We start from the raw sequence: 14,962 nt of genomic DNA, 5'->3' as shown, positions 1-14,962 counted from the left end.
TGTCATCGTTTTCAATCATGTCTGATTTGTTAGTTGGACTTTAATTGCTTTGCAGCTAAATGACGAATCAATCAGTTTCCGCCCTGTGAAGTCATGAATTACTCTTTTCTAATGCATTTTTTTCAAGACTTTATTTGAACAGAATAACACATTTTCAAATTAAAATTCAATAACAGCTAACATTTGGGAATATAGAAAAGCAAACGAAATACCATGATTAATCAAATTTAAAATGCTAATCCAACACCACAACAATTAAAAAGATGAATAATATGATTAATGAAACTGTCAAAACTAGACAGTGCCCATAATAAAATATGTTATATATGCGGGAAGTCATCATACTCCAAACCAAGTCTAGAAATCAAGCTTAATTATGTAAAAAGTCCTTAAGAATGCTAAACAACAGGGAATGTTTCTGCAGCACATTTCATTTTGTGAATGGATAGCAGTTGTAAAATGCAGCTCATTATAAATAGCTTCTCATGTCTCATTTGGTTCAACTCATATTCAGTGAAGGATAAAGGGGGCGTCCCTCAGGGCAGGAGGAGACAAACAGCACAGAGGAAGGAATAAGCGAGAGAGAGAGAGAGAAAGGGGAGGAATCCAGAAGAGAAAGGAGAAATAAATTCTTATGCTTCAACGGAACGTGTAGCTCTCATCATCGTACTCCAGCTCGTCCTCGTTGTCCTCTCCCAGCTGTCCGTACCGGAACTTCCTGTACACAGTGCCATCCTTGCCCATGTAAACAATGTCCTCATCGTCATCATCATCGTCGTCATCATCCTTACTCCCTGAGCGACATTCAACGATGTCAACCAACTGAGTCTCCTGGAACCGACTGCCAGAGGAGCTGGTGCGGCCGCTGTAAGACGCAGAGGAAGCAGAGCTGTAGCCACCGTGTCTGCTGCCGCCTCCGTATCCCCCGCCTGAGCCCAGCTTCTCGTAGCCGCGGGGAGTGATGTCTGGGGGCGCACTCTTGGAGCGGGAGTGTCTGACAAGGAGGACGACAGCCACCAGTCCCAGCACCAACAGGATGCAGGCAATGATGAAGACTGCCAGGTTACCTCCGGCCTCCTCTTCCTCCTCATTCCTGAACGCCAAGTTGGTGCTGAGGACGCATTCTCCTAGAAATCCCACAAAGACAGGACGTTTAGACACAGATGTATTAGTTTCTGCACTGTCTAAATCGGAAGATATTAAAGCATTTCTCTAGTTGATTAATTCATGCCAAACATCAGCTTCTGAAATGTGGGTATTTGTTGTTATTCTGTTGTCTGCACATGCCCCCCCCCCTTCAAAATCATATTTCTGTCCCCCCACAACTTTTACAGTTTCAGATTTATTCACTGAAATCTGTCTAAACAGTGTCTTCTGAAATCCAGATGAGAGAAGAAAGGAGCTGATAAAGCTGTATGCCAGCTGACATCTGAAAGATCTACAGGCACTACGCAGGGCTACAAAAAAACCCTCTTCTGCTTGTTTTACAGTTAACCTTCTCCTAAAAAGAGTGCTAGAATTGAACATGAATAAATGGTAAGAACACTGATCATTGTAGTAAAGATGCAAATACGACATTATTTATCATTATTATCAGGTTTCTATTAATGACACCAAACTTGGTTTTAAAGCCATTGAAAGTAATTCTCTAAAACATTAAATATTCATTAATAAAAAAAGAAACAAAGTTAAAAAGACAAATTTAGGTATTATCTAATTAATTAGATAATTAATTATCTAATAAGAGTTTAAAACACAAAAACTTAATCTGCTTCATCAGGATTGTGTGGGTCCAATTTGATTGCCAGTGGCCTGTCAAACCACTAACTGTTGTCACGTTTTTGACTCAAATGTTACCAAACTCTGATTGGTGCACAGAAATGCATGACATCACCTTTTTCTTACTGAGTCCCGCCCACTTCAAACCAGTGAGAAGAGCACAGAGAAAAAAGGAATTCAAAAATCTTAATGTGAAATAACCAAAACTGTTCTAACTTTGAAAATTGAGAACAATGTGTGTTCTTGTAGGAGCCCATTGCTCAGAGTAAGAAGCTGATAGGGTTATTGCCTTAATAATGTAGCAATTTACACAGCATTTCTCATTCTTTTTTGTTATACTACCATTATTATGAAAACACCATAACCGAATTCCTCATAATTTGTTATTCGCCGGACTGATATAAAAGTACACAAATACTTCTGAAACCAAACCTACACTAAGCCCTTAGTTATCACTGTAAGTTGAATATTTTTGTGATTTTGGGACTGTTGCTCAGACAAAACAAGCAATTTGAAGACATCACCTCGGGCTCTGGAAAATTATGATGTTTTTGTTCTCTGGCATTTTATAGAAGAAGCAATTAATCAACTAATTGTGAAAATAATCAGATTAATCCACAATGAACGAATTAATTAGTTAAAGCAAAGTAAAATATTTTTTTACTTTACAAGAGATATAATCAGCACAGACACGTATAATCTACAGATCATCACTCTGTACAACTAGAAAAGATGATAAAAGTAATCTGAATGACAGCATTGAGCTGCCAAAGTTCATCAGTTCCAGAAAAAGAAATCTGACACTTCAAATCAACTCATGTTGCTATCCAACTATCCATTCTCCATTTTCTTTCAATAAGCAACACTGACCTAGTGCCTACCTCGAGTCTCAGTGCAGTTACAACAGTCCTGCTGCTGTGTTGAGGCCTCCTCCTCCTCCTCCTCCTCCTCATGGCGGCAACAAAGCAGACAGCGCCCCCCAGCTTCTAAGATGGCCTGACTAGGACACATGGTGCAGTTGGCTGGACCAGGCCCCCGACACTCCAGACAGGAGCTGTCGCAGTCTTCACAAGTGTGGCCTGAACCCTGATGAGGGGCAGGAGAAAGGACTGACATTGAAAAGACTTCATACCCAGACACACAGCTACAGCATGCATTTTACATCACAACCACTGATCCTTTGCTTCCAAAGATATGCAAAACTTTAATTTCTAAAAGGACTGAATATAACGGATGCACTGCCTCTCAAGTTTAATCAATTAATATGCACCTACCTGCCAGACAGTTTCAGTCAGTTGCCTAACAGCATGAGCCTGAGATTTATTTTGAAATCGTGACACAGCAATCATTTTCGCTCTGCTGTTTGAAATTTTTCCTGGTACAGTAATAAGTCAGTCTGAATTATATTATATGATGCCCGGGGTCAAAACATTAGTAATAATAAGGCTTTTTTATAAAATGTTAATATTTGTGAAATTTAAATTTAAATAAAGTGTGGTTACCTTTATTACAGGATACTGGCCTATGTTGCACATGGATTCACACAGGCCATCTGAGAGCTGGTATCCAGGGTAGCACGAGTCACAGGAATGGGAATATTTTCCTGCAGAGACATGACAACTTAAAGGGTAAGTCTGGTGATATTCTGTATGTCTCTTATATCAAAACAATGAATTGATCCTACTAAAAAGTATTGCCTGTGTAGCCAAAGCCTGATAAGTATTCCTCTGTGCCATACAGCTCCATTGCAGTCCAAAACACATCAGTGAACCACACCGTTGCACTTGGTAACATGTTCCTTCACTACGATGAACATAGGCACACTATTTTGAGTCAATCACACATACGCCATCCTGCTGCTGTAAATACTGACTAGTGCACTAAATCCAGGACTGAAAGTAGTCCCCAACAAATACAGTATTTACTCCTGTTTGAGTAATTTGCTAACATGTATAATTCCCAGTTCTTTTAGGAAACTGTTTAAAAATTAAATGAGAGCATATATTTATGACCTGTTTTTAAAGATGTATGTCTTCGGTAAGAACCAATGGGCTTGAGGCTGAGGGCCACACACAGGCTGGGGAAGTCAAACTGTATTGAGAGACGGATGTACGAATGTATTGTTGGTTTTGGTGTTTTCATTGGATTTGTTGACAGTGACAAAAATATAGAATATCACCAGCCTTGTTCTTTAACTTTAGATTAGATAAATAGTTTGATTATTCACAATATTCTTCCAAGATTTTTTACATTAGTGTCCCTTAGTAAGATTGTACAGTGCGCATGAACCTGTGCTGTATGTAACATTACTATGGTCGAGACACAGCACAGTCTGAGCAACTTCCACCACTTTCACATCTGCAGTCCGTGGAGAAAACAGCAGCATCAGTATCTCATCACCTACATGTGATTGTGTGTTTATCTGCATGATATTAAAATTACTGCTGAGTGGACGCTCGTACCTGAGCACGTTCTGCAGCTGGCGTGGCAGGGCTCGCAGGTCCTGTGCACAGCGTCGTGGGAGTATCCCTGAGGGCAAGAGGGGAGGCAACGGCCTTCTTTTCGCAAGTAGATGAGACCCAAAATGCAGCTCAGGCAGCTGTCCTCCCCGTCCCCCATACACTCACCGCAACTCGGGTCACACTTCTCACACATCCTTGAGCTTGTGTTTCCATAGTGACTATCGGATAGACAGTGAGAAAGTTATGATAGATTAGATTCAATTAAATGAGATGAGATTAGAGTTTTGTTTGTCCTCAAAGGAAATTTCTTTCCACAGCCACTCAGTCACATACAGCTATAAACAACCAAAACTACTCAGACACGACATAGACCAAGACACCATGACAGAGGGAATACAGTCATAACAAAACACTTGAAACTATTGCTGAGGAGAGTGAGACAGGTTCTGCATGATAAAGTCAAAGTGATATTTTCCTTTTTGCTATATGCTGCATTGCCTGATGAAGAAGGTCTGAAAGTATCTAGGGTGGCAAGTCACAGGAATAAATAGCCTTTGTATCCCTTTTGTGTCTAGTATTTAACTGCACATCAATTTAACGGCACATTAATTTAATACTCTCAATCACCTCACCCCAAATAAAATCAAGTCTAATTAGCATTTTACAGGCCACACGAATGGCTATCTAAATCTCAGAGTAAATTAGCTTCTACCTCCTAACTGCAGCCCTGTCCAGCTAACTAAAGAAAAGCAATGGTTTAGTGTCCACAATGACATTATGTGACTAAGCCGATCTTTTATTAATGACAACACTGTGTGACCGCACTTAATGTGATGGATGAGCGGCTCAGCTGGACGGTAAGCAGGTTAAACTACCTGTGCTGGCAGGTCTCCACACACCCCTTGCCCTCTCGAAAGAGGTGGGTTTTACAGACGAGGCACTCGTGGCTGTGCTTTCCAACGCAGGACTGACAGGAAGGGTGGCACGGTTCACATTTCTGCCCCGACTCATCGTCATAGTAGCCTGTGGGGCATTCATCCACACAGGTGCCATCTGTACCAACAAACACACATGATGATCATGCAGCTACACAAACAAGTCCCAGAAGCTTGAAGAGCTTTCCAGGACATGCAGACTTCAGAGCATTCATGAGCCCTGCAAAGACCAAACTCGACTCACTGAGCAGGAGATGTCTCTGGTTGCAGCTCAGGCAGTGAGTCTTTCCGGGACCTGAACACCTGTGGCAGTATTTGTGACACGGATGGCATTCCCCGTTTTGGTCTGCGTACTGGCGAGGCAAGCACTTGTTGGCTGACGGCACACAATTGCCGTCGCCCTCTAGCCTTTGATCCTCTCTGCAGCTGGTGCAGAAGCCAGCGTGGGGCCCAAAGCAGGTGAGGCAAGATGCATCACAGTCTGGAAACACAAGTGAAGGAGAATTAATATTTTTTCATTCTTGACTTGATATATATCTGATATCTAATATGGGGGTAGTTTATCTGATAATAAACCATTATCATATTAGGTCAAAATTAGGTTTACATAATTCATCATTTTTTCTGTAGTAATACACCTTAACTGGTAGTTTACACCTATTGGGTTCTCAGTGTGATCTGTGAAAACATTTTCTGCAGCCTGTGTTCAAGTCAGATGAAAAAAAATAAATACAAAAAAACACCCTCTGTCCATTTTGCAGTACAGCAATGTACTTCCTTGTCTTAGGACAAGTGCTGGCAGCTACTGTATGTAGCAACAAAAGTGGGCATCGCCTACAACATTTTCCTGGGAGAAATACACCATCCTTTGTGTTTTTGAATAACAAAACCAGAGCGGTGTGTCTTTCTCTAGGGAACTGTCTTTGGCATCGCTGTTCTGTTTTCAAGGTTTGACAGCTGCCTGTTAACCGTCTGAAAAGCGTTGCTATTTTAGTCTGAGCTAAAGTCAGGAAACACACTCAGGCAGAGTAGAGAATATAACTGAGAAAATGCATGAAGGATGCTCTACAGGACAGAAAATGTTGCATCAGTGAGAAGAAAACTAAGTTTTATGAGAAACAGAGCATCTCTGACTTTGTCATACCCAAAAGGGCAGGAGTTCTAAATGTATAATAAAATATAAGTCAAATAATAAATAAAAATAAATGGGTTTCGACTTGGTTTTGATCAGAGGAGTGCATTTTTTGCTTGTGTGACCCTCCGTGCAGTCCAACATCTCAAATTAGCACTCAGTTACCAAAACTCTGAAAAAGGCAGATTAACTTGTACTGTCTGTTTCCTGTTGTACCTTTACATTCTCCTGTTATACTCTCTCTATAGGTGTGGGAGGGGCAGGCTGACACACATGCCCCATTGTGCAGAGTGGCCTCAGGGTCCATACAGGCATCGCAGTCATTGTTGTTCGGGCCGTCACACAAAGCACAGTTAGGGTGGCAACGTAAACACTCCCTTTGCTCTTTGTCCTCAAAGAACCTCTTGGGACAGTCTAACACGCAGAGGCCCTCATGGAGAAAGTGATACTCCTCACAGCCTGCACAAAGAACAGCTTTTAGCACTGAATGGAAGAACAATTTACACAACTCAGTGCAACTATATTAAGTACCCTAAAGTCTTGGAGAGGAATGCAAGAGGAAGAAAAACCCTCTCTCTGACATGACATGAGTGAAAAATAGACTTGAGACAGGTGAGTCAAAACACCCACTTGTACACAGTAGTTGTAATAAAAATAACATTTCTGACATTGTCATCTAGACACAATGGATTTAGTGGAATATGTTGGAGAATAAGACTACAGTAAGCCATCAGCATGCTAACATGTCCACAATAGCAATGCTAACATGGTGATGATTAGCAGGCATAATGTTTATCATGTTCACCATCTTAGTTTAGCGTGTTAGCATGCTAACATTTTCTAATCAGCACTTAACACAAAGTACAGCTGAGGCTGATGGGAATGTCATTAGTTTGCAGGTATTTGGTCATAATCCAAAGCAGTGGAAAAGTGTCTGTGGTGCTAGAGGAAAAGTTAAGGGATCACCAGTTATTACAGTTATTTCATGACAATCCATCCAATAGTTGTTGAGATATTTCATTAAAAACCAAAAGTGTCAACCTTATGAGGAAAAGTCAGGGGATCACCAAAGTCATTAGGATACATTGTTTGGGAATCATGAATGCATTGTCAAAATTGTCCACCCCTAGAGCCACGTCGCAAGTGTGGCTAAAAATAACAAACACCAAACTTGCTGGTAGTGATAACACTATTCGAAGAGGACTATTGAGAAGTAAAAGCGCATTGTGGATTAGACTAAACAAGCTCTAACAGCTGAATTTGTTCTTGTTTGCATTGTGTTTCAGTACCTGTGCACTGCCCGAGTGGGTTGCACTCCTGACAGGCTGAGGGGCAGTGTTGGCACTCCCTGTCCCGGAGAGTGTGTGCTGGAGGACACTCCTCCACACACTGGTGCTTGTGTAGGAGGAGAGGTTCTTCACAGATGAGGCAGTGGGTGGCGTTCTTCCCACAGGACGCACAGCCCGGCGCACAGCTATGACACACCTGGCCTGCAGGATAACCCCTGTGAGAAGCCATTATGCATTATGTTGAAATCACATCAGTTGAACCAGGCTGCATAATGGACATAGACGTATCACTAAACACATGCATTACTTTCATATTCCTACTTAAGACCACGGCAAGTATAAACATTGGTGATGTATTAAGTCTCTTATAGTTTCTCATAGTTTTCCTTATAATGTGTGTCAAGTTGGACTCCATATATTTATTTTGTCATTAATTTATATGCTACTGCTGTGGTAAACATGAGGACTGACATTTTGCTCTGGTCACTGCTTCAGTCTACAGAGGACAGCTAATAATTTATCCAAACAATCATATAGTACTTCAGTGTTGCTAAAAAGGCTGATTGGTAGTTGGTATTAAAAATAAAATAAAAATAAAGCCCTCATGGCCAAAAAGTTAAAATGGTCATCTCAGTGCTAATGGAGCATCAAGGACCTCTTCAGCAAGGACGAGATATTCTTTCAAATTCAAGTATGTGACAATTTAATGGCACATAAACATCAAGTAGGGAACATCAGATTCATGGCCAGCAAATACATCTCCTGACATTTTATTTTTGGCTCTTCAGAGACTATGCCTCAAACATCTGACCTGATGTTCAAAAGATGTGATTTCAACATGATTTTGCCAGCAGGGTTAAATTCCCACCGTATTTCCAAACTAAGAATAATCAATTTCCACATAGAGCTGGAGCACACTCATGTCCCAGTGTGTAAAAAGCATGTAAATACATTTAAACTTCAGACAAAAATGAAACAGCGATAGGATTGACCCCTGACCTGACACACTGTTGGACACACTGTCCATCCTGTAGGAATAACTGAGCTTTACGTGTGCTCTGACAGCGGGTGCAGTGCTGAGCGTCCACACACTGCAAACAGCCTGGAGGGCAGGCCTCACACACACCACTCAGCCAACTGGCAAAGAAACCCCCTGGACACTTTGACACACATGTTTGCTGTGTGGTCAGAAACTGCCCTGGAGGAGGAAGAAAGAGTAAACATCATCACTGCACTGCAAAATAGCTGGATATGGTGTGGTGTTATCATGAAAATATGAAACTGTGCTGTTGCAGGTCTGACAGCATACAAACACCCAATCTTTTGCAGACCTTTTGCACATTTTGTACACTGGTTCTTCTCTTCTCCAGAGCAGGACTCACAGGATGTGTGGCAGTCCTCACACTCTCCGTCATCTGGAGGTTAAACAACACAGTGAACATGACGGAAACCTAGCCCTGATCCAGGACCATCATAGTACGAATCATTGTCCTGGCTTAGCAAGAAACTCTCAGCAAGAAAGCACATTTCCAAAAATGTCAAACATCCTCCTCTGTCACAGAAAATCCTGTTTTAGTTACTTTACACTTACCTGACACTGATTTTTTTCCCACCTTGTAAGTAGCTAAGATGATTGCCTACCACCCAGCAAGTTTGTATTTTCAACTTTCTTCCAGAAACGAATTTTATGAATTCCTGGGTGACTGAAATGTTTAGTCATGATGTGAATAATCAAGGTCCTGGATCAGGGCTAAAGGAGCCATTTCAGCATGACATAAGCGTAAACTCAGATGATGCACATTTGCTTCCTTTTCTGCCTGAATTTTCTGTCTATAATCCACTGTAAAGGAATAATTTGACATTTTGGGAAATACACTCATTCGCTATCTTGCAGAGAGTTTAAGGAGAATTGGTAACGCACTCATATCTGTATGCTAAATATAAAGCTAGAGCTAGCAGACTATTAGCTTAGCTTAGTTTAAAATAAACACTGGAAACAGATCAAGAAATAATTCCAGCACAGTGCTGAAAAAAAGAGCTTTAGAGGTTGGTAGGCTACTTTGAACACAGCAAGGCTAACTGTTTCCCCCTGTTTCCAGACTTTGTGCTAAGCTAAGCTAATTGCCTGCTTGCTTTAGCTTCATATTTAAGGTACAGATATGAGTGATATCAATCCTCTCATCTAACTCTTGGCAAGAAAGTGTGTTTCCCAAAATTTCTTCCAAAAACAGCATTTAGAAAAAAACAACTAAAAATAGTACGCAACCCTACTCTACTGGCAATTACACAAAAGCCCAATTTTGTGTGAAGGTTTGAGGCTTTAATCTAAGGTTTTGTAGTTGCTGAGATTCAAAGTTTAAGAATAACTTTACTTCTGTGTGTTCATTTTCAACCTTTGTATTAACCTATGTACTTTTCTCAGAGTTATTTTAGTTCCTATAATTAAGATGTCTTGCATCGCACTAATTACCATATGTTGTTTTAAGGTCTGTCCAACTAATTCTTGGGGGGAACTCAATGTTCACCATATACAATCAATTATTTCAAAGTCGTATCTGGCCGGAGTTCAGTAGTTCTGCCTGTTTGGAGTACTTAAGTTGGTACAGGGTTCTGGGACGGTGGCACACAAACCAATTACCCTCCAAGATTTCTTTCTGCCCCTGTGAAAGTGCCTAAATCCCTAATTCATTATGGGCAGACAGTTGGATTAGTGGAATACATAAGTATTTGTCTCACCGCTGCGAAAGGTCTTAATGGGACAGACCTCATGGTCAGACACACACTCTTCGTTTTCTAGCATCTTCCCCATCTCACACGACAGACAGTCATCGTCCTCCGGGCCGCTACATGTCACACAGTCTGAGTGACACTCCTCACAGTCATTGGTGTCTTCGTCGCCATAGAAACCATCAGGACACACTGAAACACAACTCCCCTCTGGGAGAAATATGAGAAGTTTCTCTGTTTTCTGAGATCAATATTGTAGTAACCCACTTAGCTGGGCAAGTTCACAATTTTAAGTACTGGTACTTTACTTAAAGGGAAACTCCACTAATTTTAGATATCAAGAGAGAAGTGTGCTTACCAGACCTCTGTAGCCCGCTCCTCATGTCTGTTGAGGGTAGCGGCCTGAGGCTACATTAGCCGCTACTAGCATAACACACCTGAATCTCTGACTGTGTGCAGTCGAGTTGCATTGTGGGTAATTCAGGAACCAGGTTTTCCCTATGGTATTGGTTTCTTCCTAAAGTTGCAGGATGAAATCAGAACAGCAGGTTCCGCATGCACACAGGTAACTCCCCCTCTAGTTATATCAGTGTGTGTGTGGTTACAGGTGATATGTACTGAGCAGTTTGGAAAATACGTTACTATTGCTCAGTCTGAGCTTTTATTGGCAATGGAGCATCTGTACACATGCTGCTTCCTATACATTGTGTTGTATAGTAGTTAAATTTAGCTCGACCTGCTGTAACATTTCAATGCTGCTTAAAACATCAGTTCTAATAAAGCAATAATATAGTAAACATAATAATATAACAGCATGTAAGGGGCCTTTGTGCATACTGATCACTTTTGATAACTGATAATACCTCTGTATTTTAACTTTGAGTAAAATTTTGACTGCAGGACTTCTCAGTGGTGGAATGTAACAAAGTAAATTTACTTAATTACTTACTTAATTTACTTACTATATTTACATGCCAATTCGAGGTGCTTGTACTTTACTTGAGTATTTCCATTTTCTGCTACTTTATATACTTACAACACTACTTTTCAGAGGGAAATATGGTACTTTTTTACTGCACTACATTTATCTGACAGTTATAGTTACTTTACAGATTAAGATTTAACACACAAAACGTGATTATTTTATTAAATATAAAGCCTTTTTTTTAGATTAAACTACCCAACAGTATATACAGTTACAATAATACAATTAAAATTAGCTCTACCTTAACCAACTACAACAGTAAAATGCTACATACATATTAATGCATCAGTAATAGTAATCAAAAATATAGTATACACTCACAGGGGCCATTTTTCTGCATTATGAGTACTTTTACTTTTAATTCCTTTAGTACATTTCCCTGATAATACTTTTATAACTTTTCCTTAAGTGACATATGTATTTTTATATTGCAGTATTGATACTTTTACTTCAGTAAAGGATCTTAATACTTCTTCCACCAGTGTAAATTATGCTTCATGCCTTCATGTCTTCACCAAGTGGGTCAGTTTTACCTGATAAGAAGAGGTCGGTCTCACACCAGTAGCACTCATGTTCATCACAGCTCACACAGTTGTCATCACATGGAACGCAGGTCATCTCCTCCTCCACACTGTATGTCTTAGCCGGGCAGTTTTTGTAGCAGCCATCCTGAAAACTGATAACAAAAGCAGCAGTCTATACCTGCGGTTTTCCCTCACACACACACACATACACACACACACACACACACACACAAATCCACTGTACTCTCACAGCAAAAAGGGTCCTTTTCATTCTAGCATAGCAGTGAACTGAAAGACAGAGCGAGTGCAGAGAGGTGAGATCACACATGGTGACAGTGAGGCACACAGCCTTACTTGTAAAAGCCCTCAGTGCAGGACAGGCAATGCCTGGGGTTATCTGTTGAGAGCAGACAAAAAAACTCAGCTCTCCTTTTAAACAGGAACTACTAGGAAACACTCTTTAACATGGTCGGCAACACACTGGGAGGAGAGCTCGGCCTAGGCAGCGTTCATTTTGGCTACTGAGCCGTGACTTACACAAGACGCACTTCTTGCAGCCCTCCTCACAGGCCATGCAGTCGTCGTAATCTGGATCCTCCACCTCCCCTGAGAGAAAAGGAAAAGAGGGCGTGAAAGAAAGATACAGTGAGAGAAACAATCATAAAGAGGGTGAGAGAGCAAATGGTGGACAGGTGTGAGACGATGCTTTTCAAGGTCATCTTTGACACTGTGTCACTGTGTAAAACAACAGATATAAGAAAACTAGCTCATAAATAACGCTGTGACCTTGTTTACCTTCTCCACACTCCAGCTTTGCACACACTCCATCAGAGACGTAGTAGGAGGAGTTACACTTGAGGCAGTGGGTGGGGCTTGTGCAGAGCTGGCAGCTGTCCGAGCAGGGCTCACAGCTCCTCTCCTTGGTGTGGTAGAAGGCCTCAGGACAGGCGTCCAGACACTGGCCTTTATAAAGGTAACGCTCCATTTCAAACTTATCTGGAGGACAAACAGCAAATCATGTGTGTGAAGAAGTGTGATGTTGAACTTTGGCTAAACCCTAGCTTGTACAACATCCTGGTTTTTCTATGTTTTTCGTATTGGTTTTCGGTAGCCGATTAGATTTTGGTGTGAAGTTGGTAAAATACCTAGATTTGTCTAAGTCTAAAGAATCATTTATCTCTTCACTCTGTCTTACACACACAGTTTATATACATGCTAACACACAGTGTGATTTACTTGTTCAGTTCTCACCAGTGTCACAGCTGGTACAGTTGGCAGGCCCTGCATCCACACAGGTGGCACAGGTGTGGTCACACAGGTGACACTGGCCACCTGACTGGTACTTGCCCTTAGCACATTCCACCACACAGCAACCCTCATCCAGAGCCCTGCAGCCGACAACAACGTCAAAAACACTTTTTCAGCTGCAACACCACAAATATCAACAGATATGAATTATGTCTATGCAAATGAGCTGAACTCATTTACATCCCAGCGTGTAACATATGGCTGAGTTACACAGATGAAGCTGAGTGTGTTGACACAGGGAGAAGAGAGGGAGGAGTGGGATGGTTGGTTAAGCTGAGAGGCAATGTGGGATTTTGAGCTACTGATGCTGATTATTTTAAAATTCTAATTTCCAATTAACCAATCAATCTGCTGATACAGTATTTACTGTATATACTATATATATATATATATATATATATATATATATATATATATATATATATATATATATATATATATATATATACTGTATACATACAGTATATACTAACCTATCCCTAACACGGTATACAGTTAATTACTGTCGTTTGTCATACATTGTTCATTGGTGCAATTTTCTTCTGACAAATTATGTAGAAAGCAACAAATATTTTTTTTCTTCAATTAATCGCTTAATGGCTTAATCTATGAAATGTCAAATAACAGTGAAAAAATGCTCATCGCAATTTCCCAGAGCCCAAGAGTGCATCTTCAAATGTCTTGTTTTGTTCGACCAAAAGTCCAAAACCTAAAGAGACTCAGTTTACAGTTATATTTGACAAAGAAAAGCAGCAAATATCATCCCGAGAAGCTGGAAACAGAGATTGTTTGGCTTTCCTTTTTTTTCTTTTTTATAATTTTTGCTTGAAAGATTACTGAAACAATTCATCTAAATAGTTGCCAATAATTTTTCTTTCAATCAACTCATCAATTAAGTGACTGATCGTTTCAGCTCTACATCATTTTCTAAGACATTTAGTTTAAAATTAGAGACTCTGGCTGTAATAACATACACAATTCATTTTCATTTATATCGAATTGATCAGCTTTTTACTGGCTTTGATTGTAAAAAATACCAACACATCTGTGAAACATTATCATTTGTTACTGTACACACCATGGTGAAACACCATTTTTTTACTCAGAGAAACAGTGGGATGTAATTATTTCCCCTCTGACCCTGAATCGAAAAAGTCGAAACCAACTCACCGTGAAGAAACACAGCTGATGCAGTCTTCTCTTTGCGGCCCTGTGCACTTCAGGCACGTTGCATCACACGCGTGGCACCTTCCGTTACTGTCCTGGTACTCTCCTGATAGACACATAGCAAGAGAATGACGCTGACTGAGCAATGAATGACCATCTGAGGCGTACAGTAGAGGTGGGCTTAATGTCAGATGTCAAAGAATGGAAGCCACATATACGCCAAATATTTATTTATTACAAATAAACACGACTGACTTATGGTTGACTCAGATTACATAATAATAATAACTTTATTTATATAGCATCTTATATATATATAAATATATATATAAAATGTCTATAAAACTTTAGTAGCTGTTTTTTATATATGATATTAATTCAGTTAAAGGAAATAATTGTATTTGTGAAGTTTAAGAAGTAAGAGAAGTAAGAACTAAATGTGTTATGGTTCCATTGTATTTATCTAGCAGCAGTGAGCCAACATATAATAGAGGAAGAAGATGGTTGACTGACCGTCTGTGCACTCAGTGTTAACAACACACACTCCCTCCTGCAGGCTGTGACCGCTGGAACAGCTGCTGCAGTTCCCCTGGCTCGGCCCCACACAGGTGAGACAGCTGGCGTCACACCTGAGGAGGAGAGCACAGAGACTGA

At 40.5% G+C, this 14,962-nt stretch overlaps 1 protein-coding gene across 1 annotated transcript in view; it reads right to left on the bottom strand.

The window, feature by feature from the left end:
• Nucleotides 1-114: 114 nt before the first annotated feature.
• Nucleotides 115-14,962, bottom strand: part of pcsk5a (proprotein convertase subtilisin/kexin type 5a) — a 28,278-nt gene continuing 13,430 nt past the window's right edge. Inside the window, exons 20-37 of the mRNA XM_044175133.1 lie at nt 14,822-14,937; nt 14,312-14,414; nt 13,085-13,221; nt 12,629-12,829; nt 12,371-12,439; nt 12,188-12,230; nt 11,843-11,985; nt 10,334-10,534; nt 8,929-9,012; nt 8,597-8,795; nt 7,598-7,812; nt 6,525-6,767; nt 5,421-5,657; nt 5,117-5,294; nt 4,242-4,459; nt 3,282-3,382; nt 2,661-2,865; nt 115-1,127 (exon numbers count right to left, since the gene is read on the bottom strand). Of these exons, the coding sequence (XP_044031068.1) occupies nt 640-1,127; nt 2,661-2,865; nt 3,282-3,382; nt 4,242-4,459; nt 5,117-5,294; nt 5,421-5,657; nt 6,525-6,767; nt 7,598-7,812; nt 8,597-8,795; nt 8,929-9,012; nt 10,334-10,534; nt 11,843-11,985; nt 12,188-12,230; nt 12,371-12,439; nt 12,629-12,829; nt 13,085-13,221; nt 14,312-14,414; nt 14,822-14,937 (3,181 nt within the window). The 3' untranslated portion in view covers nt 115-639. The remainder of the gene's footprint in view (nt 1,128-2,660; nt 2,866-3,281; nt 3,383-4,241; nt 4,460-5,116; nt 5,295-5,420; nt 5,658-6,524; nt 6,768-7,597; nt 7,813-8,596; nt 8,796-8,928; nt 9,013-10,333; nt 10,535-11,842; nt 11,986-12,187; nt 12,231-12,370; nt 12,440-12,628; nt 12,830-13,084; nt 13,222-14,311; nt 14,415-14,821; nt 14,938-14,962) is intronic.

This window comes from Siniperca chuatsi, linkage group LG18 (genome assembly GCF_020085105.1).
Source record: "Siniperca chuatsi isolate FFG_IHB_CAS linkage group LG18, ASM2008510v1, whole genome shotgun sequence".
NCBI lineage: Eukaryota > Metazoa > Chordata > Actinopteri > Centrarchiformes > Sinipercidae > Siniperca > Siniperca chuatsi.
Note: the sequence above shows the minus strand (reverse complement) of the source record. Positions and strands in the feature narration are given on the sequence as shown.